A 27,601-nucleotide genomic window follows, 5' to 3' on the forward strand; every position below is an offset into this window, starting at 1 on the left:
GCTGAATGTCAAGGGGAGGTGGTTAGACTCTCTCTTGTTGGAGATGGTCATTGCCTGGCACTTATCTGGCGCGAATGTTACTTGCCACTTGTGAGCCCAAGCCTGGATGTTGTCCAGGTCTTGCTGCATGCGGGCACGGACTGCTTCATTATTTGAGGGGTTGCGAATGGAACTGAACACTGTGCAGTCATCAGCGAACATCCCCATTTCTGACCTTATGATGGAGGGAAGGTCATTGATGAAGCAGCTGAAGATGGTTGGGCCTAGGACACTGCCCTGAGGAACTCCTGCAGCAATGTCCTGGGGCTGAGATGATTGGCCTCCAACAACCACTACCATCTTCCTTTGTGCTAGGTATGACTCCAGCCACTGGTGAGTTTTTCCCCTGATTCCCATTGACTTCAATTTTACTAGGGCTCCTTGGTGCCACACTCGGTCAAATGCTGCCTTGATGTCAAGGGCAGTCACTCTCACCTCACCTCTGGAATTCAGCTCTTTTGTCCATGTTTGGATCAACGCTGTAATGAGGTCTGGAGCCGAGTGGTCCTGGCGGAACCCAAACTGAGCATCGGTGAGCAGGTTATTGGTGAGTAAGTGTCGCTTGATAGCACTGTCGACGACACCGTCCATCACTTTGCTGATGATTGAGAGTAGACTGATGGGGCGGTAGTTGGCCGGATTGGATTTGTCCTGCTTTTTGTGGACAGGACATACCTGGGCAATTTTCCACATTGTCGGGTAGATGCCAGTGTTATAGCTGTACTGGAACAGCTTGGCTAGAGGCGCAGCTAGTTCTGGAGCACAAGACTTCAGTACTACAGCCGGGATGTTGTCGGGGCCCATAGCCTTTGCTGTATGCAGTGCACTCAGCCGTTTCTTGATATCACGTGGAGTGAATCGAATTGGCTGAAGACTGGCTTCTGTGATGGTGGGGATATCGGGAGGAGGCCGAGATGGATCATCCACTCGGCACTTCTGGCTGAAGATGGTTGCATCTGGTTGAATTATCAGGAGTAGACTGTAAACTAAACTACCAAAATAATAGTACACTATTATACATAACACCAGAGAGCATAAGAACATCAGAAAGTAGTTGCCACTAAACATTTCCATTGATTCTCTTGTGTTTAAATGTTTTGGAAGGTACGGTATAGAATTTTGCTCACAGCAGCCGTAGCTTCTTCACAAGTTGGTTTTATTAGGTAAGGTGGAAGTAAAAAGCCATATTTCCCAGTATCACGAAGTTCAAAGGTAAATGAATATTTGATGCCCAAGTCATAAGCCCAGTCATCTGAACATCCACTAGACAAATCTGTAACAATGGTGAGAAAAAGATTGAGAGATCTATTTTTGGATATACAAAGGTTGGTTTGCTATCCGTCATTCCTTATTAGCTGCCCCCAATAGAGGATAATCTGATGGGTCAGTGAATTCATCCAATGAGTAACTGAGCCATATAGATCCCAGGTTCAATTCCTGGTCTGTGTCAAATCAACTGAGCTCAGCTGCGGCAGCAGTGGAGGCATTATAGTTGACGTCTGCTGCGGAGTTAGGGATGGAAAGATTGGCTTGTATTCCTGCTCCTCCTTGCTATCCAGTTACCTTGGCTGGAAGTGCAGGTGTGTGGACATCAGGTGAGTATTTGGCTTGTCTGTGACTCCCTCGGTCATTGAATATTGTGAATAAATAATGTCTTCAGGAGGGCGAAAAAATTGGCAGAGAAAAAGTGATTGTAGTGATTTCACCTATTATACAAATGTAGAAATTCCTGTAAAAGTTATACCGCATTTGTATCCAAATACAGAGAGTAGACCAGTTTCACCAAGCAGAATATTCTGGGATAGCCCGCCCTCATTTAAGTTTACAGATGCATTTGCTGTCAGAAGAAAAGCATGGAAGCTATGATATTTTCAAGCCAGAAGACTAAGAATGACAAAAAGGTAGGAATAAGGCAGCAATGCTGGATGGGGAAAGAAATTAGAGGCAGAGATAGGAGGCAACACCAACACTAAAATGATCAGTGGTCTAAACATTAGTCAGTAAATCTATGGAACTTCTGCCCTCAATATTTCATAATCTACTACAAACCAATTCTACCACAACCAAACTATATTGTAACACCACACAGACTAATTAGCAATACATGCCATCAACACTGACTATGCAGCTAATTACATGACATCACCACTGACAGTGGCACTAGCTACAAGCTATCACCACTGATTGTAACCAGCTACGTGACATCACCACTGACTGTGCAACTAGCGAGGATTACCCTTTCAGGTAAATGTAAAAGATCCTATGACATCATTCAAATAAGAGCAGGCGAGTATTCCCGGTGTCCTGGTCAATATTTATCCCTCATCCAACATCAGTAAAATCAGATTATCGGTTCATTTATCTCATTGGTGTTTGTGGGACCTTGCTGTGTGAAATTTGGCTGCCGCGATTCCTACATTACAAAAGTGACAGCACCTCAAGAAATACTTCATTGGCTGTGAAGTGCTTTGTGACGTCCTGAGCTGCTACATAAATGCAATTTTTTTCTTTCTTTCTAACCATATGACATCACCACTGACGGTGCAGTTAGCCACACGGCGTCACCACTGACGGTGCAGTTAGCCACACGGCGTCACCACTGACGGTGCAGTTAGCCACACGGCGTCACCACTGACGGTGCAGTTAGCCACACGGCGTCACCACTGACGGTGCAGTTAGCCACACGGCGTCACCACTGACGGTGCAGTTAGCCACACGGCGTCACCACTGACGGTGCAGTTAGCCACACGGCGTCACCACTGACGGTGCAGTTAGCCACACGGCGTCACCACTGACGGTGCAGTTAGCCACACGGCGTCACCACTGACGGTGCAGTTAGCCACACGGCGTCACCACTGACGGTGCAGTTAGCCACACGGCGTCACCACTGACGGTGCAGTTAGCCACACGGCGTCACCACTGACGGTGCAGTTAGCCACACGGCGTCACCACTGACGGTGCAGTTAGCCACACGGCGTCACCACTGACGGTGCAGTTAGCCACACGGCGTCACCACTGACGGTACGACTACAGTCTGGCAGATTGATTCTTCCAATTGAAAGCTTGCAAGCTTCTGCCAAAATAGCACATGACTTTGAAGTCATGCAGTAATAATAGTACATTTCAGCAGTTTCAATGCAATTAATAGCTTCCAGATTTATTCAATGACTGCAGATCAATTGAGAGCCTTGTGAACTTTGGTATTTCTAGGGTTATTGATAGAACTAATGACCAAAAGTGTTCTGCTTTTCTGTAGTTTGTCACTTAGACGGTCAATAATTTTGCTCTGATTGTCTCTTCCCTCTGTGGTAAAGTAAAGATGTAGACCAGATATTAATGAAATGTCCAGTGCCAATAACTCATTTTACCACTCTCAGCAAGAAAGTGAAATAATTACTGTGACGAGATTCATTCAGATGGAGATTTATAAGGATATTTATAAGGATAAAGGATTGGTTAGCTAACAGGAAATGGAGAGTAGGCATAAATGGGTCATTTTCAGGTTGGCAAGATGTAACGGGTGGAGTGCCTCAGGGATCAGTGCTTGGGCCTCAACAATTTACAATCTATATCAATGATTTGGATGAAGGGACCGAATGTATGGTTGCTAAATTTGCTGATGACACAAATGTAGGTAGGAAAGTAAGTTGTGAAGAGGACATAAGGAGTCTGCACAGGGATATAGATAGGTTAAATGAGTGGGCAAAAATTTGGCAGATGGAATATAATGTGGGAAAATGTGAACTTGTCCACTTTGGCAGGAGGAATAGAAAAGCAGTATATTATTTAAATGGAGAGAGATTGCAGAACTCTGAGGTACAGAGGGATCTGGGTGTCCTAGTACATGAATCACAAAAAGTTAGTATGCAGGTACAGCAAGTGATTAGGAAGGCAAATGGAATGTTGACATTTATTGCAAGGGGAATAGAATATAAAAGTAGAAATGTTTTGCTACAGTTGTACAGGGCATTGGTGAGACCACATCTAGAATACTGTGTGCAGTTTTGGTCTCCTTATTTAAGAAAGGACATAATTGCATAATTGCTTTGGAGGTGGTTCAGAGAAGGTTTACTCGACTGATTCCTGGGATGAGGGGGTTATCTAATGAGGAAAGGTTGGACAAGTTAGGCCTGTATACACTGGAGTTTAGAAGAATGAGAGGTGATCTTATTGAAACATATAAGATCCTGAGGGGACTAGAAGGGGTAGATGCTGAGAGGATGTTTCATAGGAACATAGGAACAGGAGTAGGCCATTCAGCCCCTCGTGCCTGCTCCGCCATTTGATAAGATCATGGCCATGGCTGATCTGTGATCTAACTCCATATATCCGCCTTTGGCCCATATCCCTTAATACCTTTGATTGCCAAAAAGCTATCTATCTCAGATTTAAATTTAGCAATTGAGCTAGTATCAATTGCCGTTTGCGGAAGAGAGTTCCAAACTTCTACCACCCTTTGTGTGTAGAAATATTTTCTAATCTCACTCCTGAAAAGTCTGGCACTAATTTTTAGACTGTGCCCCCTACTCCTAGAATCCCCAACCAGCGGAAATAGTTTCTCTCTATCCACTCTATCCGTTCCCCTTAATATCTTACAAACTTCGATCAGATCACCCCTTAACCTTCGAAACTCCAGAGAATACAACCCCAATTTGTGTAATCTCTCCTCGTAAATTAACCCTTGAAGTCCGGGGTATCATTCTAGTAAACCTACGCTGCACTCACTCCAAGGCCAATATGTCCTTCCGAAGGTGCAGTGCCCAGAACTGCTCACAGTACTCCAGGTGCGGTCTAACCAGGGTTTTGTATAGCTGCAGCATAACTTCTGCCCCCTTGTACTCCAGTCCTCTCGATATAAAGGCCAGCATTCCATTAGCCTTATTGATTATTTTCTGCACCTGTTCATGACACGTCAATGATCTATGTACCTGAACCCCTAAGTCCCTTTGGACATCCACTGTTTTTAACTTTTTACCATTTAGAAAGAACCCTGTTCTATCCTTTTTTGATCCAAAGTGGATGACCTCACATTTGTCTACATTGAATTCCATTTGCCACAGTTTTGCCCATTCACCTAATCTATCAATATCGCTTTGTAATTTTATGTTTTCATCTCCACTGCTTACAATGCCACCAATCTTTGTGTCCTTGGCAAACTTAGATCTGAGACTTTCTATGCCTTCATCTAAGTCGTTAATAAATATTGTGAATAATTGAGGCCCCAAGACAGATCCCTGCGGGACTCCACTAGTCACATCCTGCCAATGTGAGTACCTACCCATTAGCCCTACTCTCTGTCGCCTTTCGCTCAGCCAACTTCCTAACCAAGTCCGTACTTTTCCCTCGATTCCATGGGCTTCTCCATGTGGGAGAGACTAGAACTAGGGGCCACAGTTTAAAACTAAGTGGTCTCCCAATTAAGACGGAGTTGAGGGGAAATTTTTTCTTTCAGAGGGTCGTGAGTCTGTGGAACTCCCTTCCCCAGAGAGCGGTCATTGAATATTTTTAAGGCTGAGTTAGATAGATTCCTGATTAACAAGGGAGTCAAAGGTTTTAGTAGGTAGACGAGAAAGTAGGGTTGAGGTCACAATCAGATTAGCCATGATCTTATCAAAGGCAGAGCAGGCTTGAGGGGCCGAATGGCCTACACCTGCTCTTAATTCGTATTTATAGAACTTCCCTGCTATGTTTCTTTGTGCATGGTCACTATCAATTTTAACAGGGATACCAAAGAGTCCAAGTTAGGTATCAAGTGCTCTAACCTGAGTAAGGCACTTCAGCTTTGAAACTTGATGTACCACTCCCCTCTAGTGTGGTGCACATTCTGCCACCAAACCACCTTGGGACTACATTCGTATCTGACTGTGCTTTAAAATATGCATGATGTTTCGTTGTAAATTGTAATGATTAAAGTTGCTGTGATTAAAAGCTGTGTGTTACGGAAATCAATTTAACGCCTCAAAGAAGGGTTCTTCATCATCTGACTGCCATAATAGCTATGTGAACTGCTCTTCTCAATAAGTGATCTACCTAATTTTAAAATGTAATATCCATACTCACAGATAGTTTTGGCTGAGTTTCCATAACTGTAGCTGGTCCCATGCACAGACCTTAGAGCAGTGGCTGCCGTCCACGCTACGTAGTTCTAAAGAATTGAGAGATAAGGGTGTTAGTTCACCCGAACACTTTTACACAATATGGCTGCTGGTTCATGTGCACAAATGTATGCAATTTTATGTGAACATTTGTGCAATATCTTACCAACTCATCATGATCCTTCGACCTAGACATTTTGTAGGAATATGGGAACATAATTATTTGAGAGTACGAATGTATTGAGATATAGCACTTGATGTGATTAGATCTCTGTCTGATGAAGGTAGCTACAGCGTTAACCTCTGGTTCAGACTCAGGGTAACGTCCACAGTATGTTTCACTGCATGGGTCTTTTGATGCCCCATTACCTGTACACAAGGAGAATAACCAAAATGAGCATACAGACTAACTGTTAAATGTTCACTAAATGGAGCACAGTGGATACTTCTCAATGCCATCAAAAGTGAAGCTTGAATTGTCTATGTTCTTTTCCTGGACCCTCTAGCAGTTTAGAATACTACCTTAAATCAGCGGCAGACATCTGCTACTATTTATCATATGGTATAGTCTTAATAAGAAATTCTTGTGTAAAATGTTTAGGCCTCAGTGCATGGGTAAGAGAGAAATCTGGAGTCAGGGCTCAGGCCTCGGGCAGAGGAGAGTGGGATGTTCAAGTAGATGGGTGGGACCTGAGGTGAGAAAGAGTTGGGATCTCAAGCCAAAAAGGAGCAATAGGCCAGGGAAAGTGTGGGGAGGCTGGCGGCTGGGGTGAGGACTGTCAGTAGAGCTGGGAAGGAGCATGGATGAGCATGACAGGACCCACATAGCAACAACAAAGAGCACCAGTGAGAAGACACCAGCAGCCAACGTGTACCAAGAAAAGGGCAGATTCTGGAACTGGGAGAGGAGTCGAGGAGAGCCACCATTTCCACCTCACATCAGTGGTTACGCACTGGGGCTGCCAGAATGGGAGGGAGGCCAAGAACGGGGAGATATTGGTTCTCGGTCATGCACGTATGGTCACATGGTTACCACAGACCAATGAGATATATAAAAACAATGGACAAGGACAGACAGGTGACAATGTTTTCTTATTTACTAATGGGTCTCTTGGTCCCTGTAACAAGATTTTCTTTCCCTCTCTTTGTACTACTGCTCATCAGGTTGGGTCTTTCTGTCTCTCTTTTCCCTTTCCCTTTCTTCCCTCTCCCCAACAGCATTTTGTTTCTATTCCGTGGGCCATTATGCTGCTGATATAAATGAAGTCAGTTTGTTAGGAAAAGCAGAATATTTTTTTAAAAGGTGAGAGACTAAGAAATGTTGGTAGTCGGAGGGATTTGGGTGTCCTTGTGCACGAATCACAGAAAGTTAACATGCATGTACAGCAAGCAATTAGAAGGCAAATGGTATATTAGCCTTTATTGCAAGGGGGTTGGAGTATAAGAGTAAGATGGACTTGCTGCAATTATATAGAGCTCTGGTGAGACCACACCTGGAGAACGGTGTACAGTTTTGGTCTCCTTAACTAAGGAAGGATATTCTTGCCTTAGAGGGGGTACAACGAAGGTTCACTAGATTGATTCCTGGGATGAGAGAGTCGTCCTGAGGAAAGATTGAGTAGAATGGGCCTATATTCTCTGGAGTTTAGAAGAATGAGAGATGATCTCATTGAAATGTATAAAATTCTTAAAGGGCTTGACAGGGTAGATGCTGAGAGGCTGTTTCCCCTGGTAGGAGAATCTAGAACTAAGGGTCATAGTCTCAAGATAAGTGGTTGTCCATTTAGGACTGAGATGAGGAAAAATTTCTTCACTCAGAGGGTTGTGAATCTTTGGAATTCTCTACCGCAGAGGGCTGTGGATGTTCAGTCGTTGAGTATATTCAAGACTGAGATCGATAGGTTTTTGGACACTAAGGGAATCAAGGGATATGGGGATAGGGCAGGAAAGTGGAGTTGAGGTAGAAGATCAGCCATGATCTTATTGAATGACGGAGCAGGCTCGAGGGGCTGTATGGCCTACTCCTGCTCCTATTTCTTATGTTCTTATGTTTTTTGGAGAAAGATTCCTACACACGTGTGTATTAGGCCATCATTGTTCATATTAGTGGTTCTCGAACTTTTTTTAGGCCAAAATTCACCATATCAAACTTTTTTGGGCAAGGCCACACGAGAAGGTTCTCAAAGCCTTTCAAGCCTATCCAATTATGTTTAAGGGTACTGGTAAGTCTGCCAACTCTCTCTTTCCTCCTTTACTTCAGTTTCAATTTTTCTTACTCTTCCTTCACTTCATGCTTTCTCCTTCTGCTGTTCTGTTTATCAATATTATGATAATTTTTTTATCTCAGTACACATTTCTGTCTCTATTTATTTCCCAATAATTCTTTCTTCCTTTCAGCATGTGGTTTGATCTTTCCTCCTAATATTTAATTCTATTATAACTTCCTATATTATGTTTTTCCTCACTATTCTTCCTCTCTGTATTTCACTTTCTCTCTCTATATCTTCAATATTTTCTTCTCTGTTGCTATTTATTTCTACTGTTGCTGCAATTTCTTCTCTTTGTGACTCAGGGCTTCCTCAATCTCCTCCGACTTCGATCACTCAACTCTGGAGTCAATCCCTGGACTGGCTCAGACTAACTTCAGTGACCAAAACTTCAATCAACATATCCATGTTGATCAAGTTAGCTCTCGCTGCATCACATCAGTGGCTATACCAATAGACTTGGACATGAGCTTCAGGCCACTGATTCATCAGCACCAACTCAGTGGCAGTGTCTGTTCAAGAAACCTAAACAAAGCCGCCCAAGGAACTGCCCAACCAAGACAGTATCAAAGAGACTTATGGCTCATAGCTGAGAGTCTCTCATCAGCCAAAATATGCCTTATTTAGACTTCGGTCCTGACCCAAGCAGTCCCACCCTATGGTCGTCATCCCTGGCGTTAGCACCAACATCAATTGTCCGTTACATTTTAGAAGGCATCACTTTCTGTTTCCAGTTCAAGACTGGTGTTTCAACACTCTCCTCTCTTTGGCCGTCTTCTTTATACCATGAAACCAGTTTCAAATCTCCATTTGCCCCCAAAAAATTGCTTTCAGCAGTCTGCAGCTTTCTCTCGTGCTTTTTGGGATGCTCTGCCAACTGGTGAATTAATAGTTGTTCCAGAGATGGAGAACTGCCTCTTCAAATCCTCATCAACGGTAAAGTCAACCTCCAGCTCAGTGAATTTGGACTTCCGAGATCTTTTTGACTAGGTTGACATCTTTTGCTTCATTGCATTTCATTAGTTAAACCGATTGCTGTGGCACGTTTAGACTCAGTCAGTGGCTTCACTTACCATTGGTGATAAATAGCCATGTGGCAAATTGTCTCCTTACGGTTTGGGGGTAAATACAGATGATGGTCTCACTTACCGCAGATGGTGGTCTCACCTACCATGGATAATGGTCTCACTTACCACAGATAGTGGTCTCGCCTACTACGGAGAGTGGTCTCACTTATCGCAGATAGCGGTCTCGCTTACCACTGAATGTGGTCTCACGTACCGCGGATAGTGGTCTCACGTACCGCGGATAGTGATCTCACTTACCAATGAATGTGGTCTCACTTGCTACTGAATGTGGTCTCACTCACCACTGAAAGTGCCAGAATTCTTACACACCAGAAACAGACTTCATGGAGTTATGAAAACTAGTCATGGAATTGTTACCGTAATTATTATCAAGGTGGAGACGATTCACCTAAGTGAAAGTGAGAACAAACACTAACGTTTAAGCTTTGTGTTTTGAAATGTTTGAACAGCTCACCACACCAGCTTACATCCCAGTTACGGTTTAGGTCGGTTCCTATGCATCGGCCTTTATTATGGTTGGAACGGTTCTTCCTCCAGAAGCGGTTCTGAAATATTCAAATCAAAACATTTTTGTTTTTGAATGTCATTAAGTTATAATCCAGTAACAAAATGGGAAATTCCAAGCTGGGGGATTTTTTTTAAACTTCCCTTTTAAATGGGACACTGCCTATTCGAATTAAGATTAGAAATATTGATGTGTCTATTCCTAGCACCTTTTACGCAGTGTTATAATCTTGCTTATCTGCTTTTCAGCCTATTTTATTTCAGTATCTATTTACACACAGAGGAGTTACGCCACTCCAAAGTTCTGGTTGAATTCTGTCTGACGCAGATTGATGCAAGCTAGGAGAACATATGAATTTGTGGATTCGGTGGGGTCACATTACATTAGTATTCATAGCTGCCGGGAAGGATGTGGTCTATGTCAGAGAGGAACCTTGCAATGTCTTTGGGTCTTTAGTTACACTTTTTTTTATTCGTTCATGGGATGTGGGCGTCGCTGGCGAGGCCGGCATTTATTGCCCATCCCTAATTGCCCTCGAGAAGGTGGTAGTGAGCCGCCTTCTTGAACCGCTGCAGTCCGTGTGGTGACGGTTCTCCCACAGTGCTGTTAGGAAGGGAGTTCCAGGATTTTGACCCAGCGACGATGAAGGAACGGCGATATATTTCCAAGTCGGGATGGTGTGTGACTTGGAGGGGATCGTGCAGGTGGTGTTGTTCCCATGTGCCTGCTGCTCTTGTCCTTCTAGGTGGTAGAGGTTGCGAGTTTGGGAGGTGCTGTCGAAGAAGCCTTGGTGAGTTGCTGCAGTGCATCCTGTGCGCCGGTGGTGAAGTGAGTGAATGTTTAGGGTGGTGGATGGGGTGCCAATCAAGCGGGCTGCTTTGTTCTGGATGGTGTCGAGCTTCTTGAGTGTTGTTGGAGCTGCACTAATCCAGGCAAGTAGAGAATATTCCATCACACTCCTGACTTGTGCCTTATAGATGGTGGAAAGGCTTTGGGGAGTCGGGAGGTGAGTCACTCGCCGCAGAATACCCAGCCTCTGACCTGCTCTTGTAGCCACAGTATTTATATGGCTGGACCAGTTAAGTTTCTGGTCAATGGTGACCCCCAGGATGTTGATGGTGGGGGATGCAGCGATGGTAATGCCGTTGAATGTCATGGGGAGATGGTTAGACACTCTCTTATTGGAGATGGTCATTGCTTGGCACTTGTCTGGCGCGAATGTTACTTGCCACTTATCAGCCCAAGCCTGGATGTTGTCCAGGTCTTGCTGCATGTGGGCTCGGACTGCTTCATTATTTGAGAGGCTGCGAATGGAACTGAACACTGTGCAATCATCAGCAAACATCCCCATTTCTGACCTTATGATGGAGGGAAGGTCATTGATGAAGCAGCTGAAGATGGTTGGGCCTTGGACACTGCCCTGAGGAACTCCTGCAGCAATGTCCTGGGGCTGAGATGATTGGCCTCCAACAACCACTACCATCATCCTTTGTGCAAGGTATGACTCCAGCCACTGGAGAGCTTTCCCCCTGATTCCCATTGACTTCAATTTTACTCGGGCTTCTTGGTGCCACACTCGGTCAAATGCTGCCTTGATGTCAAGGGCAGTCACTCTCACCTCACCTCTGGAATTCAGCTCTTTTGTCCACATTTGGACCAAGGCTGTAATGAGGTCTGGAGCCGAGCGGTCCTGGTGGAACCCAAACTGAGCATTGGTGAGCAGGTTATTGGTGAGTAAGTGCCGCTTGATAGCACTGTCGACGACACCTTCCATCACTTTGCTGATGATTGAGAGTAGACTGATGGGGCGGTAATTGGCCGGATTGGAATTGTCCTGCTTTTTGTGGACAGGACATACCTGGGCAATTTTCCACATTGTCGGGTAGATGCCAGTGTTGCAGCTGTACTGTAACAGCTTGGCTAGAGGCGCGGCTAGTTCTGGAGCACAAGTCTTCAGCACTACAGCCGGGATGTTGTTGGGGCCCATAGCCTTGGCTGTATCCAATGCACTCAGCCATTTCTTGATATCACGTGGAGTGAATCGAATTGGCTGAAGACTGGCTTCTGTGATGGTGGGGATATCGGGAGGAGGCCGAGATGGATCATCCACTCAACACTTCTGGCTGAAGATGGTTGCAAACGCTTCAGCCTTGTCTTTTGCACTCACGTGCTGGACTCCGCCATCATTGAGGATGGGGATGTTTACAGAGCCCGTTAGTTGTCCACCACCATTCACGACTGGATGTGGCAGGACTGCAGAGCTTTGATCTGATCCGTTGGTTGTGGAATCGCTTAGCTCTGTCCATAGCATGTTGCTTCTGCTGTTTAGCATTCATGTAGTCCTGTGTTGTAGCTTCACCAGGCTGGCACCTCATTTTTAGGTACGCCTGGTGCTGCTCCTGGCATGCTCTTCTACACTCTTCATTGAACCAGGGTTGATCCCCTGGCTTGTTGGTAATGGTAGAGTGAGGAATATGCCCGGCCATGAGGTTACAGATTGTGCTGGAATACAATTCTGCTGCTGTTACACTAAACCAAATCCAACAGCAAACTGCTCAGGGCTGATTGTCCCCTGGAAGAAATGTGGATAGGTCAGAGAAAATGTAAAAATATATTTCTATAGATGTTACTAGTACTGAAATTCAGTTGGATTTTTTGCTTGATGGAGGCCGGCCATTTTGGGGAGTAGGGACAAGGAGTGGAAAATTTTGTAACTGCTCCATTTTCATAATGGGATATGGAGCTATGGTGGGTAAATGGAGTTGAGGTACAGATCAACTCATTACAACATTATTTCCTACATTACAACAGTGACTACACTTCATTGGCTGTGAAACGCTTTGGGACGTCCTGAGTTCATGAAAAGCACTGTATAAATGCAAGTCTTTTTTTTCTTTTTATCAGTCATGATCTAATTGAATGATGGAGCAGGCTTGAAGGCCAGAATGACCTACTCCTGTGCCTGTGTTCCTAATGTTTCCGCTAGTTTTCTTCCTCTTAAAGGCTATTTTTTTCCTCTTAAAGGCAGACTTTTTTTTCACATCCAGCTCCACCAGTGCTGCACTGTGATTGACTGGAGCCATGCTCTCAGTGGGCAAAGGCAGCCAGTGGGACCCACTACGATTTCTTCTTATTCCAACCTTCAAACAGATCCTGACCTTTATTCATTAAGGATCGGCATTGAAGGCTTCAGAATACACAATTAACAGAATAATTCGTTTTTTTAATCACGTTTTTCTCTCCACAGGATTCCTTTAAATGTAGCTACCACGTTAAGTGTAATGTTAACATGTGAACCAACCAATTAAAAAACTTACAGTTGTCCATGTGTACTCATAGCCATCAACGTTCCACACGGGGAGGATGTATATTTCGAAAGAATTCAGAATGTCAGTGATCACCTTGTCCCGTGTATCTATAAGCTAAAACATGAATGACTCATTCAGACAGATTCAAGTCTTTAATTTTGATACAGGTCTACAAAACCATTAACTATATAAAACAAAAGATGGGTGAATGTAGGGCTAAAATTTCCGCATATTCATAGTCAGTGTACAAAAAATGTAGTCTGACATTTGTTGGACAGAATTGTATACAATATAATATAAACATTTAGGAACAGGAGCAGGCCATTCAGCTCATTGAACCTGTTTTGCCATTTTACTAACCATAGAAGCTTTTTTTAATCCCAATTTCCTGTCCTTTCTCCATATCCTTAATATCCTTACTTTCCAAGTAAATATCTACTTTTTGAATACCTCCATTGATGCCGCAACTATGGTCTTCAGAGATCGTGTATTCTACACTCTCAGAACTCTTTGTGTGAAGAAATAGCTTTTGGATTTACTTTTAACCAGTTTGAATAGTCTGAGGAGCTACTTTCCACGAGGCAGGCAGGGGAACAACAGTGGGCCTCTCAACCTGTGCCATTCACACATTTGCTCACAACCAGTGTAAAGTCGCATTAAATGAGGCAATGAGTCGCCTACCCATCTTATCAGTCAAGGTCTAAGAAGTCTGTACCTTGCAAAGAGGGAGAATTGGAACTCAAAGAATATAAATTTACAAAATGGGGTAGGAGAAATTTAAAACTGATATAACTAAATCTGAATATCTGCACTAAATATCTAGAGAAGGGCTGCTGGCTGCCCAAACATTACCAATATTTTGTTTCTCACCTTGAAGCTGCTGGGGACTTAAGTCCCCTTGTTGGATCAGGCCATTGAAGGCCGAAAAAAAACTGTTAATAATAAATGGTTATAGAGATATAATATTATAGAGCTGGCCACCCGGCAGCAAAAATTCCCCTCCTCGCCCCACCGGGCTGCCCCTTTAGCTGCTTATACACTCCAGTCACATTATGGGAAAGCCCCTAATTTAAACAGACTGTAGGGCCTTTAGCAGCCTTGCGCAGTTTATGCACAGGTTCGAGCGCCAGCAACACTTCGGCTTGCATCGGAGGACACACTGGCTGCTCAGTAGGCCTCAGGAATCTGACCGATAATACAGCAGCTTCAGCACAACTGGTGGCAGTCATCGTATTACCGGATCCATTCTGTATTCTGCAGAGTTGCCAACTCTGGTTGGACATATTCCTGGGGGTTTCATCACATGACCTCCTGCCTCCAGCCACCACGCCCCCATGCTCCTGCCAATGCCGCGCTATCTTCCCACACCAATCGGAAAGTGAATAGACTCTTCATTATCGGATTGGATGATTCTTGACTGTCAGTCAAACGGCCTTTTTCCCCATGTCTGATATTTTTATAACTAATAAACAAAAGTGTTCAAAGAAAATTTTTAAAAACCCACAATTTTTAATGCCCCTATGATTTGTCTCCTGGCTTGCTCGTGGCAGTGTCCTGGAGATTAATCTTTAATTCCTGGAGACTCCAGGGCAATCCTGGAAGGTTGGTGACCTTAGTAGATTGCTCTCTATTTACTGTGGAGGGGAGGGGAAGGGAGGGAGGGAACCACAGCTCCATGTTTGTATATAATCTGTCTTTTGGACATACTCACATATTGCATGAACCACTGGCAGAAGGCGGGGGCTATCCACTCTCGGGCGTGGATACCGCAGTCAATCCACAACGCACCTTTTGGTGAGTCAGTACCTTTGAAAACCTGGGAAAAGAAGTGACACAGGACGTGGATATGGTAATTCTGTAAAGAGGGGGAAAAAAACCGCAAATAAAATAGAAGTCATCTTTACCTTTAAGACATAAATTAGACGCTTCTCAGATGATGGCCCGATAAGTACTTTTTGAATAAAGGATGGATGTGCTTTTGTAATTTGTGACATCCATAAATAAATCTGTAAATAACATCCAGGCATAAAGATATGTAATTAATATAATTCATATTATCATACAAGCCACAAGTAATTGGTTTCATAAGATGTTATACATTAAAAGGCTAAGCCCGGGAATGAAAGGGATTCAGCAATTTGTTATCTTTATGATCTTTGTCTTCTGTATGTGTCAGGAATGTTCATTATTTTCAATGGCATGACAGCCATTATTATATTTGAACATAACTATAATTGAAATGCACGGTACAAATAGACTACATCATCTAACTTGGCACTGATAATGTCAGCTTGGCTCAGTTGGTAGCACTCTTGTTTCTGAGTTAGAAGGTTGCGGGTTTAAGCTCCACTCTAGGACTTGAGTACATAATCGTAGCCATTGTATGTAAGCTAGAGGAGCTTCTGTACAGCGATGTGATCACCAAAATGCAAGGAAGGCAATCAAGCACTGGAGGCAGTGCAGAGAAGAACCATGAGGCTGATCCATAATGTTAAAGCGACTGAGTTATGAGGAAAGACTGGAGAGACTTGGGCATTTCAGCCTGAAAAGGAGGTCCTCTTATAGTTAAGAGTATGGAAAAGGTGAATCCAGATCAAACAAAAGTGCACAGGCTCAAACTAGTAAAAAGGTAAATTTAAGATGATTGTCAAGATATTCTTCACACAAAGAGGAATCAACACATGGATCAGACTCCCAGATAAAGTAATGAAGGTGAAAACCTTGGAATCATTTAAGAAACAATTGGATGCAGCAATTTGGGGGACTGTAGGATTGTTCTGGATGGATGAATTAAGATGGCTTTTGTAGAAAAAGCACCCTGTAATTTGCCAAATTTGAGATTTGTTGGGGAATGTCCTGTAAACTGCCTGAAATGTGTTCACAATGGAATTTTAGCTTGAAAGTTGCCTACTCAATATGGAATTCAGCTGTTGAACTGAATGCTGGGAAGTGGCTGGAAAGCAAGGTTCTCAGCTAGTCAAACACAGGCCATAAAAGCTTTTAAGCTAATTAAGCTATAAAGTTTTAAAGTTAATGACACCATTAAGATTTGTGAATACAGTCCCCACCATTTACACCATGTGTCCAAGTAATTAATATAATTCACATTATCATACAGCGTCCCTGCTTATAGCAGCAGCCTATAGCGGGAAAATGGTGCTAACTATTTGTCAGATTCCGTAGGCGCTGCTTAAACCATGTTAGGTTCGGGGTCACCTTCTGTCTGCCCCCGTCCACTGCTGTTCACCCTACACCCCTATTTTAATGTACACTGGTTAAAAAAAAATCTAATTGAGAATCTTCTTTAGAGAACTCGAGACTTTCAGACTAACTGAGCAGATTTATTTCCTTCTTTGAATCAGCCCCTTATTACCAAGCCAAGTTTTAAAGTTAAAACTAATTTACAGCATCAGTTGGAGTCTGAGTCCGACATCTATCAAGATCTAGCCTCTGATGGCAGATTCTGCTGTACAGAAATGAGTCCTGGCAGAAGGCTAACCCACCTCTGGGATAGGTTGTGTGCCAAGACTGCCTAATTCCGCAGTCAGTGTCATCATCCATTGGCACCTGACAGTGCAGCAATGCCAGAGCCAGACTCTGAGCCACTCTAGCCTTTAGCTTTTTCCATCACATGCTGTACTAGTTATTGTGGGTATGCCTGATTCTGTCAAACACTTCACTGAGTAATGCTGAGATTCTGTTCGTAAAACAGTGATACCATTTTCAGAATCAGAGTGTGCTAGCTGTTGACAAGGGGTGAAAAGGTATCAGCCTCTAATATGTCTGCAGTGCTTGGCCTTCAACTATTAAAGAAGAATAGACATTTTATAATAAAGGAAGAGTTTGGGTTAACGAGGTAGTCAAACTGATACTTGCCACTAATAATTGTCTCTTTATATTCTGACGATTTACTATATTTGAATATTTTAGGATAAATTCACCGATGTTGTGCTCTCAGTTTTGTAGCCCTATCTCTGATTGTGTTCCCTTCAAGCACTGATCCTTGTTGGGAGTGTGGGATTGGTGAATTTACCTTGTTAAAATAGCTTCACAGCATGTTATGCCTGTTAATCAACATTTTTTGTTTGTTCTTCTACTTCTTTATTGTTGATAATGCCTGATATAATTTCCTCATTCTTTATTGTTGATAATGCCTGATATAATTTCCTCATATTGGCTCATTGCCCACCCATTGCCTCACCCCATCTGGTCTCCAATTTGGTATAAAGTGCATCCTTGTACGAGTCTAAAATGGAGAAAAAGATGCTTTACTAAGTGGCATTGGGATGACTGCTTCAGTCAGTGATGTTGAGCCTTCACCAAAGGTTGAAAAATAGCATACCCCACAGAGAAAGGGAAAGCCTGATATGAGAAGATAGGAATACACCACTATGTACTATTGGCAGGGGTGTATTTAGTAATTTGAACTTTACATATACACCCTACCCATTCCATTGATCCCTCTCCTCCCCAAAGACAAGCCTTGAGACTTTGGGACTCCAGCTCAGACACAAACCTCGTAGACATTGCCATTTGTGCTACTTCCTGTCCTCTGGATCAACATAAAGAAACAAAATGACAGTGAACAAATGAAACTCCAAATCCATCCAATTAATTTCCCTGCCACAGCTAAAGTGATGCTAAAATAATTTTATACACAATTGCATATATTACATCTCTAGTCTGTGATAAAATTGAAGCATTCTTGTCTATGATCTGTCTAGTATTGGTTTCTTGTTTTCTGTCATGTACTTATGTGGTTAAAAACCACATAAAAAGAGGCAGGCAGCTTATTTTGTTACATTACATGTTATTGTCTTGGTACAGTATGCAGTAAGGAGGGGTCAAGCCATTCAATTAAAATGCAAGCACCTTGCGAGTTTTGTTCAAATACACTTTTGATTGGCAGCTCTTTTTGAATTTCAGAGACACATAATTAAATTGGCTTTGTCCTGGTCACTTTTTGAAAGGTATTTTTCTGCCTGTCTTGTATGATTGAGTAGACCATCAGAAGCCATTAGAAATCGATAGGCCAGAGAGTGTCTGGGGACACTCAGCAACACGCTACCACACAAAAGTTAATACTTAGGTATCTTGTGTCTGGTTACCTTTATCATTTTAAAGACCTTCATCAGATCACCCCTCCACCTTCTAAACCCAAGGGAATATATACTAAGTTTAAGCAACCTAGCCTCATAATTTAACCCTTTAAGTCCTGATATAATTCTGGTGAATATGCGCTATACCCCCCTCCAAGGCCAATATATCTTTCCTGAGACTTAGTGCTCAAAACTGAACGCAGTACTCCAGATAGGTCTGACCAAGGCTCTGAACTCACAACTGAAGCATCACTTCCTCACTTTTAGATTCCAACCCGCTTGAGATAAAAGCCAACATTCCATTAGCCTTTTTGATTATTCTTTGAGCATGTGCACTAGCTTTTAGTGATTTGTGTACATGAATACCTAAATCTTATTGCTTCTTTACAGCTCCTAGTCTTTCACCATGAAGAAAATATTCTGATTTGTCTTTCTCCAAAGTGGATGACCTCACACTTCACTCATTGAACTCCATCTGCTGTAGTTTTGCCCACTCACTTAATCTGTCTGTGTCTCTTTGTAACTTCCTGCTCCAATCAACACAACTTACTATGCCTCTTAATTTCGTGTCATATTCAAATTTGAAAATACAACTCTCTATTCCTTCATCCAAGTCATTATTATATATGGTGAAAAGCTGAGGCCCCAGTATAGATCCCTGGGGAGAACCACCTGTTACATCCCGCCAATCAAAGAACACTCTCTGTACCCCTAATCTCTGTCTCCTACCTCCCAACCAATTACCAACCCATCTCACAAGGTTACCTCCAATGCTATGCGCTTTCATTTTTCCTAATAATCTCTCATTTGGATCTATATCAAATACCTTTTGGAATTCCACATAGACAATTCCCCTATCCACCATGTTAGTAACCTCTTCAAAAAATTCAACTAAATTAATTAGACATGACCTACCCTTCACAAATCCATGCTGACTACCTTTGAGCAGCTCATACTTGTGCAAGTGCTCAGTCACTGTCTCTGATGATAGATTCCAGTAACTTCCCCACAACTGATCTTAAACTGACAGATTTACAGTTACCTGGGTGCTCCCTCCCTTCCATCTTAAATAATGGAGTGACATTTGCAATTTTCCAATCCACAGGCAAAATTCCTGATTCTAAAGAGCTTTGGAAAATTATGACTAACATATCTGCAATTTCCACACCTATTTCTTTTAATACTCTGGGGTGTGAACTATCAGGTGCTGGGGATTTGTCTATCTTAAGTCCCATTATTTTCTGTGAAAACGGATACAAAGTATTCATTAACAAATCTGCCATTTCCTTATTGTCCATTACAGTATTGCCTGCATCTGTCTTTAATGGGCCCAATTTCCCCTTCACTACCCTCTTTCTCTTAATATATTTATAAAAACTTGAAGTGAAAACTTTTTAAAAGTTCTTACCTCTTCCAGTGAATGATACTTTTCGTAATAAGAAGAAAAGCCACGGGGTTGAAGTGTCTCATTTATGTGTTTTTGTTTCTTTATTAGCCGTTGAACGTCCTCAATCATTACCCTAAAAATGATACATGTTCTAGTATTCTGGACAAGCAAACTTGCTGGAAAGTAAGTGATGAGCCAAACAAAATTAGCAAAGACACACAGGAGGAAAGTATCAAACTGCAGGGGCCCGTAATGTAGAAAGTGCTATTAGAGTTCCCCTAGTGGTTTAGTTGGTAAAGGCAGCGTGTAAATTAAACAAATAGACCAGCTGGTGCAGCAGTGGGAGTGCGACAATTGGAACTCAGCACCCCTGGGTTCCCACTCCCTATCGCTATCCAATGATCCCCACTGGTAGGTGTGTGTTTGTGGATGCTAGGTGTGTACAAAAATCAGGCTTGGCTGCCAGCACTCACTGTCTAGGCTCACACATGAGGAATAGCCGCAATACCAGAGGGCTTTGCGGCAGTTCCAGTACTGTATTCTATGTGTGACATCTGCATCATCTTTTAAAAAGTGTTTGGCATACCTATATGTGGTGGTTGCTGTAGCCAGCTGAGTTTTCACCTCTTCAATATTAGATGCATTGATATAAAGGTGGATTTCTTTGTTGATTCTGATATCATCGATTGAGCTTGGTTGCCACAGAACAGCCTGCAGACAATGAAATCAGGTCGCTATTAATATTTTCATATAACATATCTCAACCAGCCTTCTTTTAAGTCATTGTTTACAACTACATTTTAAGGGAAATAATTTGCAGGGCTATGGGGATAGGGCGGGGGAGTGGGACTAGCCGGATTGCTCTTGAGAGCCGGCACAGACTCAAAGGGCCGAATGGCCTCCTCTGTGCTGTAACCATTCTATGATTCTATGATATTCAAATTAACTGCAATATGTATCTATCCGAACAGATCTCTGGGAGACTGACCACTGATACTGATAAGAACAGGGTAGAATTCCAATGATGTTCCCAAATGAGCATGACTCCTTTTAGGGGAGTCACCTGGGGATTTGGTGTTATGGAATCCTACATAATCCTCGCTCAATATTAAGTTAAAGATGTCCCACTCTCCATAGTTGTTACCCTAATGGAATGTCAACCAACATAAAATTATTAGGGATGGGCAATAAATGCCGGCCTCGCCAGTGACGCCCACATCCCATGAACGAATAAAAAAAAATAAAAACACACCTAACGTAGTGTCGTCAGATATTTAATTGTGTGTTTTATGGCAATTACAGTCAACATGCTGATTGAGGCTAGAAAGATTCCAGAGGCAATGTGAGCTCAGAGCGCATGATGGAGAAAGATGGTGTAACGGCATCATGCATAATACAAGGACCACTCACACATTTACAATGCACCTATGATTGCTCGGGACAATCTTGGGGGCAAGAGAGTGCAATCGAGGCCATGTTTACAGCTGTTGGGGAAAAAACTATTTATGGCTCGACAAATAATGTGACATTGCCAGCCTGAAAGAGAGATGCAAAGACTACCTAGTCCTGAACTGGAATTAGAATGAACCCAAACACAAGGGAAATTTACATCCTATAATCCTTCACTCAAATGAGGAATAACATTCATTATTCTGCACAAAGTACCATACACATATCTTTGAAAGTGGCAGGACAAGTTGAGAAGGCTAAGAAGGCTGTTAAAAAAGCATTTGGGATCCTTTGCTTTATAAATAGAGGCATAGAATACAAAAGCAAGGAAGTTATGCTAAACATTTATAAAACACTGGTTAGGCCTCAGTTGGAGTATTGTGTCCAGTTCTGGACGACACTACATCAGATGTTTTTATGTTGGTTGACATTCCACTAGGGTTACAACTATGGAGAGTGGGACATCTTTAACTTAGTATTGAGCAAGGATTATGTAGGATTTCATAACACCAAGTCCCAGCTGACTCCCTTAAAAGGAGTCATGCTCATTGGGAACATCATTGGAATTCTACCCTGTTTTTATCACTGGTCAGTCTCCCAGAGATCTGTTCGGACAGATACATATCCCGAGCGGTCATAGGTGCATTGTAGATGTGTGAGTGGTCCTCGTATTATGCATGATGTCATTAAACCATCTTTTTCCATCATGCGTTTTGAGCTCTGGAATCTTTCTAGCCTCAATCACACTTTAGGAAGGATGTCAAGGCCTTGGAGAGGATGCAGAGGAGATTTACTAGAATGGTACCAGGGATGAGGGACTTCAGTTATGTGGAGAGACTGGAGAAGCTGGGATTATTCTCCTTACATAGAAGGTGAAGGGGAGATTTAAGGTGTTCAAAATTTATGAAGGGTTTTGATAGAGTAGAAAGGGAGAAACGGTTTCCATTGGCAGGAGGTTTGGTAACCAGAGGACACAAATTTAAGATAATTGACAAAAGAACCAGTGAGGAGATGAGGAGAATTTTTTTTCTGTACCGACTTGTTATAATCTGGAATGCACTGTCTGAAAGGGTGGAGGAAGCGGATTCAATAGTAACTTTCAAAAGGGAGTTGTACATATACTTGAAAAGGAAAAATTTGCAGGGCTATGTGGAAAGAGCAGAGGAATGGGAATAATTGGATAGCTCTTTCAAAGAGCTGACACAGGCACGATGGGCTGAATGCCCTCCTTATTGTATGATTCTATTTGTGAGACCTCAATACTGGAGACTTGCAGCCTGTTAAGTATATCCTCTTGAGAGAAAGTTGTAGTGGAAACCTTCAATACCTCGAACATCGGATTCCCAAGTTGATGGAGAGGGGCGTAGGGAAGATGATCTGGAGACTGATGCTCATAACAGAAGTGAAGCCTAAGAAGTAGTGCCATATGGGGTAAATTGATATAGCTAATAGAATGGTTGAATTTAACCAAAGAGACATTGTAATAGTAGCCTGAGTAGTACTGAGTACTGTTTCAGTACAGCTACAACACTGGCAACTACTCGACAATGTAGTTGCCAGTGTTGTAGCTTTTCCATGACCACCTTAAATCTCACCATAATTCGGTGAGATTTAAGGTGGTCATGGAAAAGGACAGGGAGGGGCCGGAAATAAAGGTTCTAAATTGGGGGAAGGCCGATTTTAATAGGATAAGGCAGGATCTGGCCAAAATGGACTGGGATCAGCTGCTTGTAGGAAAATCCGCATCGGAGCAATGGGAGTCTTTCAGAAGGGAGATTGAGACCATACAATGGCAACATGTTCCCGTAAAGGTCAAGGGTGGTTCCAAGAACTCCAGGGAACCTTGGATGTCAGGGGATATACGAGAATGGATTAGGAAAAAAAGGAGGTCTTTTGGCAGATACAAAAGGCTAAAGACGGAGGAAGCCCTAGAGGAGTACAAAAAGTGCAGGGGGAGCAAAATAAAGGAAAATCCTAAGATGTTTTATAAGTATATTAAGGGTAAGAGGATAACTAGGGAAAAAATAGGGCCCATGAGGGACAAAAATGGCAATCTGTGTGTGCGGAGCCGGCAGATGTAGGAGGGGTTCTAAATGAATTTTTTGCATCTGTTTTCACTATGGAGAAGGACGATGTAGACATAGAAATACGGCAGGGGGACTGTGATATACTCGAACATATTAACATCGAGCGGGAGGAGGTATTGGCGGTTTTAGCAGGCCTAAAAAGGATAAATCCCCAGGCCTGGACAAAATGTATCCCAGGCTACTGTGTGAGGCAAAGGAGGAGATTGCGGGGGCTCTAACACATATATTCAGAACCTCTCTGGCCACAGGGGATGTGCCAGAGGACTGGAGAACCGCTAATGTAGTACCATTATTCAAGAAGGGGAGTAGGGAAAAACCGGGGAACTATAGGCCAGTGAGCCTAACATCAGTGGTAGGAAAATTATTGGAAAAAATTCTGAAGGACAAAATTAGTCTCCACTTGGAGAAGCAAGGATTAATCAGGGATAGTCAACATGGCTTTGTCAAGGGAAGATCATGTCTGACTAATTTGATTGAATTTTTTGAGGGGGTGACTAGGCGTGTGGATGAGGGTAACGCAGTGGATGTGGTATACATGGATTTCAGTAAGGCCTTCGATAAAGTCCCGCACAGGAGACTGGTCAAGAAGGTACGAGCCCATGGAATCCAGGGTGCCTTGGCACTTTGGATACAAAACTGGCTTAGTGGCAGAAGGCAGAGGGTGATGGTCGAAGGTTGTTTTTGTGACTGGAAGCCTGTGGCCAGTGGGGTACCACAGGGATCGGTGCTGGGTCCCTTGCTGTTTGTGGTCCACATTAACGACTTGGATATGAATGTAAAAGGTATGATCAGTAAGTTCGCTGATGATACAAAAATTGGTAGGGTGGTAAATAGCGAGGAGGATAGCCTCAGTCTGCAGGACGATATAGATGGGATGGTCAGATGGGCGGAACAGTGGCAAATGGAATTTAACCCGGAAAAGTGCGAGGTGATGCACTTTGGAGGGACTAACAAGGCAAGGGAATACACAATGAATGGGAGGACCCTAGGCAAGACAGAGGGTCAGAGGGATCTTGGTGTGCAAGTTCACAGATCCCTGAAGGCGGCGGAACAGGTAGATAAGGTGGTAAAGAAGGCATATGGGATACTTGCCTTTATTAGCCGAGGCATAGAATATAAGAGCAAGGAGGTTATGATGGAGCTGTATAAAACACTGGTTAGGCCACAGCTGGAGTACTGTGTGCAGTTCTGGTCACCACACTACAGGAAGGATGTGATCGCTTTGGAGAGGGTGCAGAGGAGATTCACCAGGATGTTACCAGGGCTGGAGCGCTTCAGCTATGAAGAGAGACTGGGAAGATTGGGTTTGTTTTCCTTGGAGCAGAGGAGGCTGAGGGGGGACATGATTGAGGTGTACAAAATTATGAGGGGCACAGATAGGATGGATACTGAGGAGCTTTTTCCCTTCGTTGAGGGTTCTATAACAAGGGGGCATAGATTCAAGGTAAAAGGCGGGAGGTTTAGAGGGGATTTGAGAAAGAACTTTTTCACCCAGAGGGTGGTTGGAGTCTGGAACTGACTGCCTGAAAGGGTTGTGGAGGCAGGAACCCTCACAACATTCAAGAAGCATTTGGATGAGCACTTGAAATGCCATAGCATACAAGGCTACGGACCAAATGCTGGAATATGGGATTAGATTAGACAGGGCTTGATGGCTGGCGTGGACACGATGGGCCGAAGGGCCTCTATCCGTGCTGTATAACTCTATGACTCTAATGTGGAAAATTGCCCAGGCATGTTCTGTCCACAAAAAGCAGGACAAACCCAATCCGGCCAATTACCGCCCCATCAGTCTACTCTCAGTCATCAGCAAAGTGATGGAAGGTGTCATCATCAGTGCTATCAAGCGGCACTTACTCATCAATAACCTGCTCACCAATGCTCAGTTTGGGTTCCGTCAGGAACACTTGGCTCCAGACATCATTACAGCCTTGGTCCAAACATGGACAAAAGAGCTGAATTCCAGAGGTGAGGTGAGAGTGACTGCCCTTGACATCAAGGCAGCATTTGAACGAGTGTGGCACCAAGGAGCCCTAGTAAAATTGAAGTCAATGGGAATCTGGGAAAATCTCCAGTGGCTGGAGTAATACCTAGCACAAAGGAAGATGGTTGTGGTTGTTGGAGGCCAATCATCTCAGCCCCAGGACATTGCTTCAGGAGTTCCTCAGGGCAGTGTCCTAGGCCCAACCATCTTCAGCTGCTTCATCGATGACCTTCCCTCCATCATAAGGTCAGAAATGGATTGTTCGCTGATGATTGCACAGTGTTCGGTTCCATTCACAACCCCTCCAATAATGAAGCAGTCCGTGCCCGCATGCAGCAAGACCTGGACAACTTCCAGGCTTGAGCTGATAAGTGGCAAGTAACATTCGTGCCAGACAAGTGCCAGGGTAATGACCATCTCCAACAACCACCTCCCATTGACATTCAACGGCATTACCATCGCCGAATCCCCCTCCATCAACATCCTGGGGGTCACCATTGACCAGAAACTTAACTGGACCAGCCACATAAATATTGTGGCTACAAGACAGGTCAGAAGCTGGGTATTCTGTGGCAAGTGACTCACCTCCTGACTCCCCAAAGTCTTTTCACCATCTACAAGGCACAAGTCTGGAGTGTGATGGAATACTCTCCACTTGCCTGGATGAGTGCAGCTCCAACAACACTCAAGAAGCTCGACACCATCCAGGACAAACCAGCTGGCTTGATTGGCACCCCATCCACCACCCTAAACATTCACTCCCTTCACCACCGGCACCCTGTGGCTGCAGTGTGTACCATCTACAGGATACACTGCAGCAACTTGCCAAGGCTTCTTTGACAGCACCTCCCAATCCTGCAACCTCTACCACCTGGAAAGACAGGGCAGCAGGCACATGGGAACAACATCACCTGCACGTTCCCCTCCAAGTCACACACCATCCCGTCTTGGAAATATATCGCCGTTCCTCCATCGTTGTTGGGTCAAAATCCTGGAACTCCCTATCTAACAGCACTGTGGGAGAACCTTCACCACACGGACTGTAGCGGTTCAAGAAGGCGGCTCACCACCATCTTCTTAAGGGCAATTAAGGATGGACAATAAATGCTGGCCTTGCCAGCGACGCCCACATCCCATGAATGAATAAAAAAAAAGTAATATACCACTTATGTGGATCGTTGTTGTACACAGGGATAATATTAAAAGGGCATTTTGTTCTAATTTTTAACAGGTGATGAGCAAGGGATATAGAAATAAGAGCTTGAAAGGGGAAAGGATTGAAGATGTATTACCCAAGGGATAAAATTATATCACAGAAGTTGAAGGAGATGAAAAAGTAATAAAAAGGTGGGTAAGTTTAAAGTGAAGGGTCCAAAGATGTGGTATATGGGTTGCTTCCAGAGCTTTTGGGAGCAAATATGAATTAAAGGAAATCTAGCTTCTATAAGTAACTATTAAAATGTTGTGTAGAGCAGAAAATTCCTTCTGTGGATGTCTATGGATCTCCGGGAAGTAACTGGAACTTGCCCACAGAGATGGTCTCCAACATAACCAGGTTGGGTGGTGGCCAGTAATCTGATGGTTCGGAGCATGAAAACAAAAATTGGCACTAATTTAACTGGTTTAGATGAGGGAATGGGTAATATGTTGGTGAACATAGAACAGCAGAATGTTATTGCTGACCAAGAAGTAGAAGAAATACACTTTAGGTCAAAGAAAGAATGCAATCTTGCTCTATGTATTCTGGCTACGATCAGATGGGTAAGGCTGGAACCAAGTGAGGGCAGTCCCACTGAGCTGGACGATGTAGGAAGGGCACTGGATCTTGGCCAAAAGGAAAGCAGATGATTAATTAGTCTGAATTGTTATGTTTGAATGCTGCTCAAACACGTTACGTGGAATGCTAAAGCAAATTGTCTTAGGGTACAGTAGCTTTAACTAAAGCAATTGTATCGGGGTGCTGTAGCTTTAAATAAAGCAAATTGTATAAGGGTACTGTAGCTTGACAAAGCAAATTGCATAAGGGTACTGTAGTTTTAAATAAAGCAAATTGTTCAGCAAAAGCTAAAATTAATGAACTGTAAGACAACATTGACTAATGCCAAAAAAAAGTAAAGCTTTACCTTATATTGGTTGGATATTTTTTTGATAAATTGAATCTCTTCATCTGATTGAGGCGTAATAGACAAAACCTGGTCTCTAAAAAACAAACAATATAAGGTGCATTAATGATGTCTTCTGAAGATAATTTACGAACCATTTATAAATGGATGATTTCACACACTCACTTCAT

The 27,601-nt window shown here is 43.3% G+C and overlaps 1 protein-coding gene across 1 annotated transcript; it reads right to left on the minus strand.

Annotated features, from left to right (window-relative positions):
• Nucleotides 1-247: 247 nt before the first annotated feature.
• cpb2 (carboxypeptidase B2 (plasma)) lies at nucleotides 248-27,601 on the minus strand. The gene is made up of 11 exons (XM_067993441.1): nucleotides 27,597-27,601; nucleotides 27,432-27,507; nucleotides 20,375-20,499; nucleotides 19,810-19,921; nucleotides 15,207-15,308; nucleotides 15,014-15,118; nucleotides 13,312-13,416; nucleotides 9,944-10,034; nucleotides 6,301-6,503; nucleotides 6,100-6,184; nucleotides 248-1,312 (listed from the first exon to the last, which is right to left on the minus strand). The coding sequence occupies exons 1-11, from the start codon at nucleotides 27,599-27,601 to the stop codon at nucleotides 1,128-1,130; spliced, it is 1,194 nt and encodes a 397-aa protein (XP_067849542.1). The 3' UTR covers nucleotides 248-1,127.

The sequence above is a fragment of the Heptranchias perlo genome, chromosome 11 (assembly GCF_035084215.1).
Source record: "Heptranchias perlo isolate sHepPer1 chromosome 11, sHepPer1.hap1, whole genome shotgun sequence".
Lineage (NCBI taxonomy): Eukaryota > Metazoa > Chordata > Chondrichthyes > Hexanchiformes > Hexanchidae > Heptranchias > Heptranchias perlo.

Excerpts from the sequence above, each read along its gene's own strand:
- cpb2 (XM_067993441.1), bottom strand. Across the intron at positions 15,309-19,809 it reads AGTATCATTCACTGGAAGAG|ATTTATTTATGGATGTCACA; the intron begins GTAAGAACTTTT and ends TGTTATTTACAG. Across the intron at positions 6,504-9,943 it reads CTGGGATGTAAGCTGGTGTG|GTAATGGGGCATCAAAAGAC; the intron begins GTGAGCTGTTCA and ends CCTTGTGTACAG.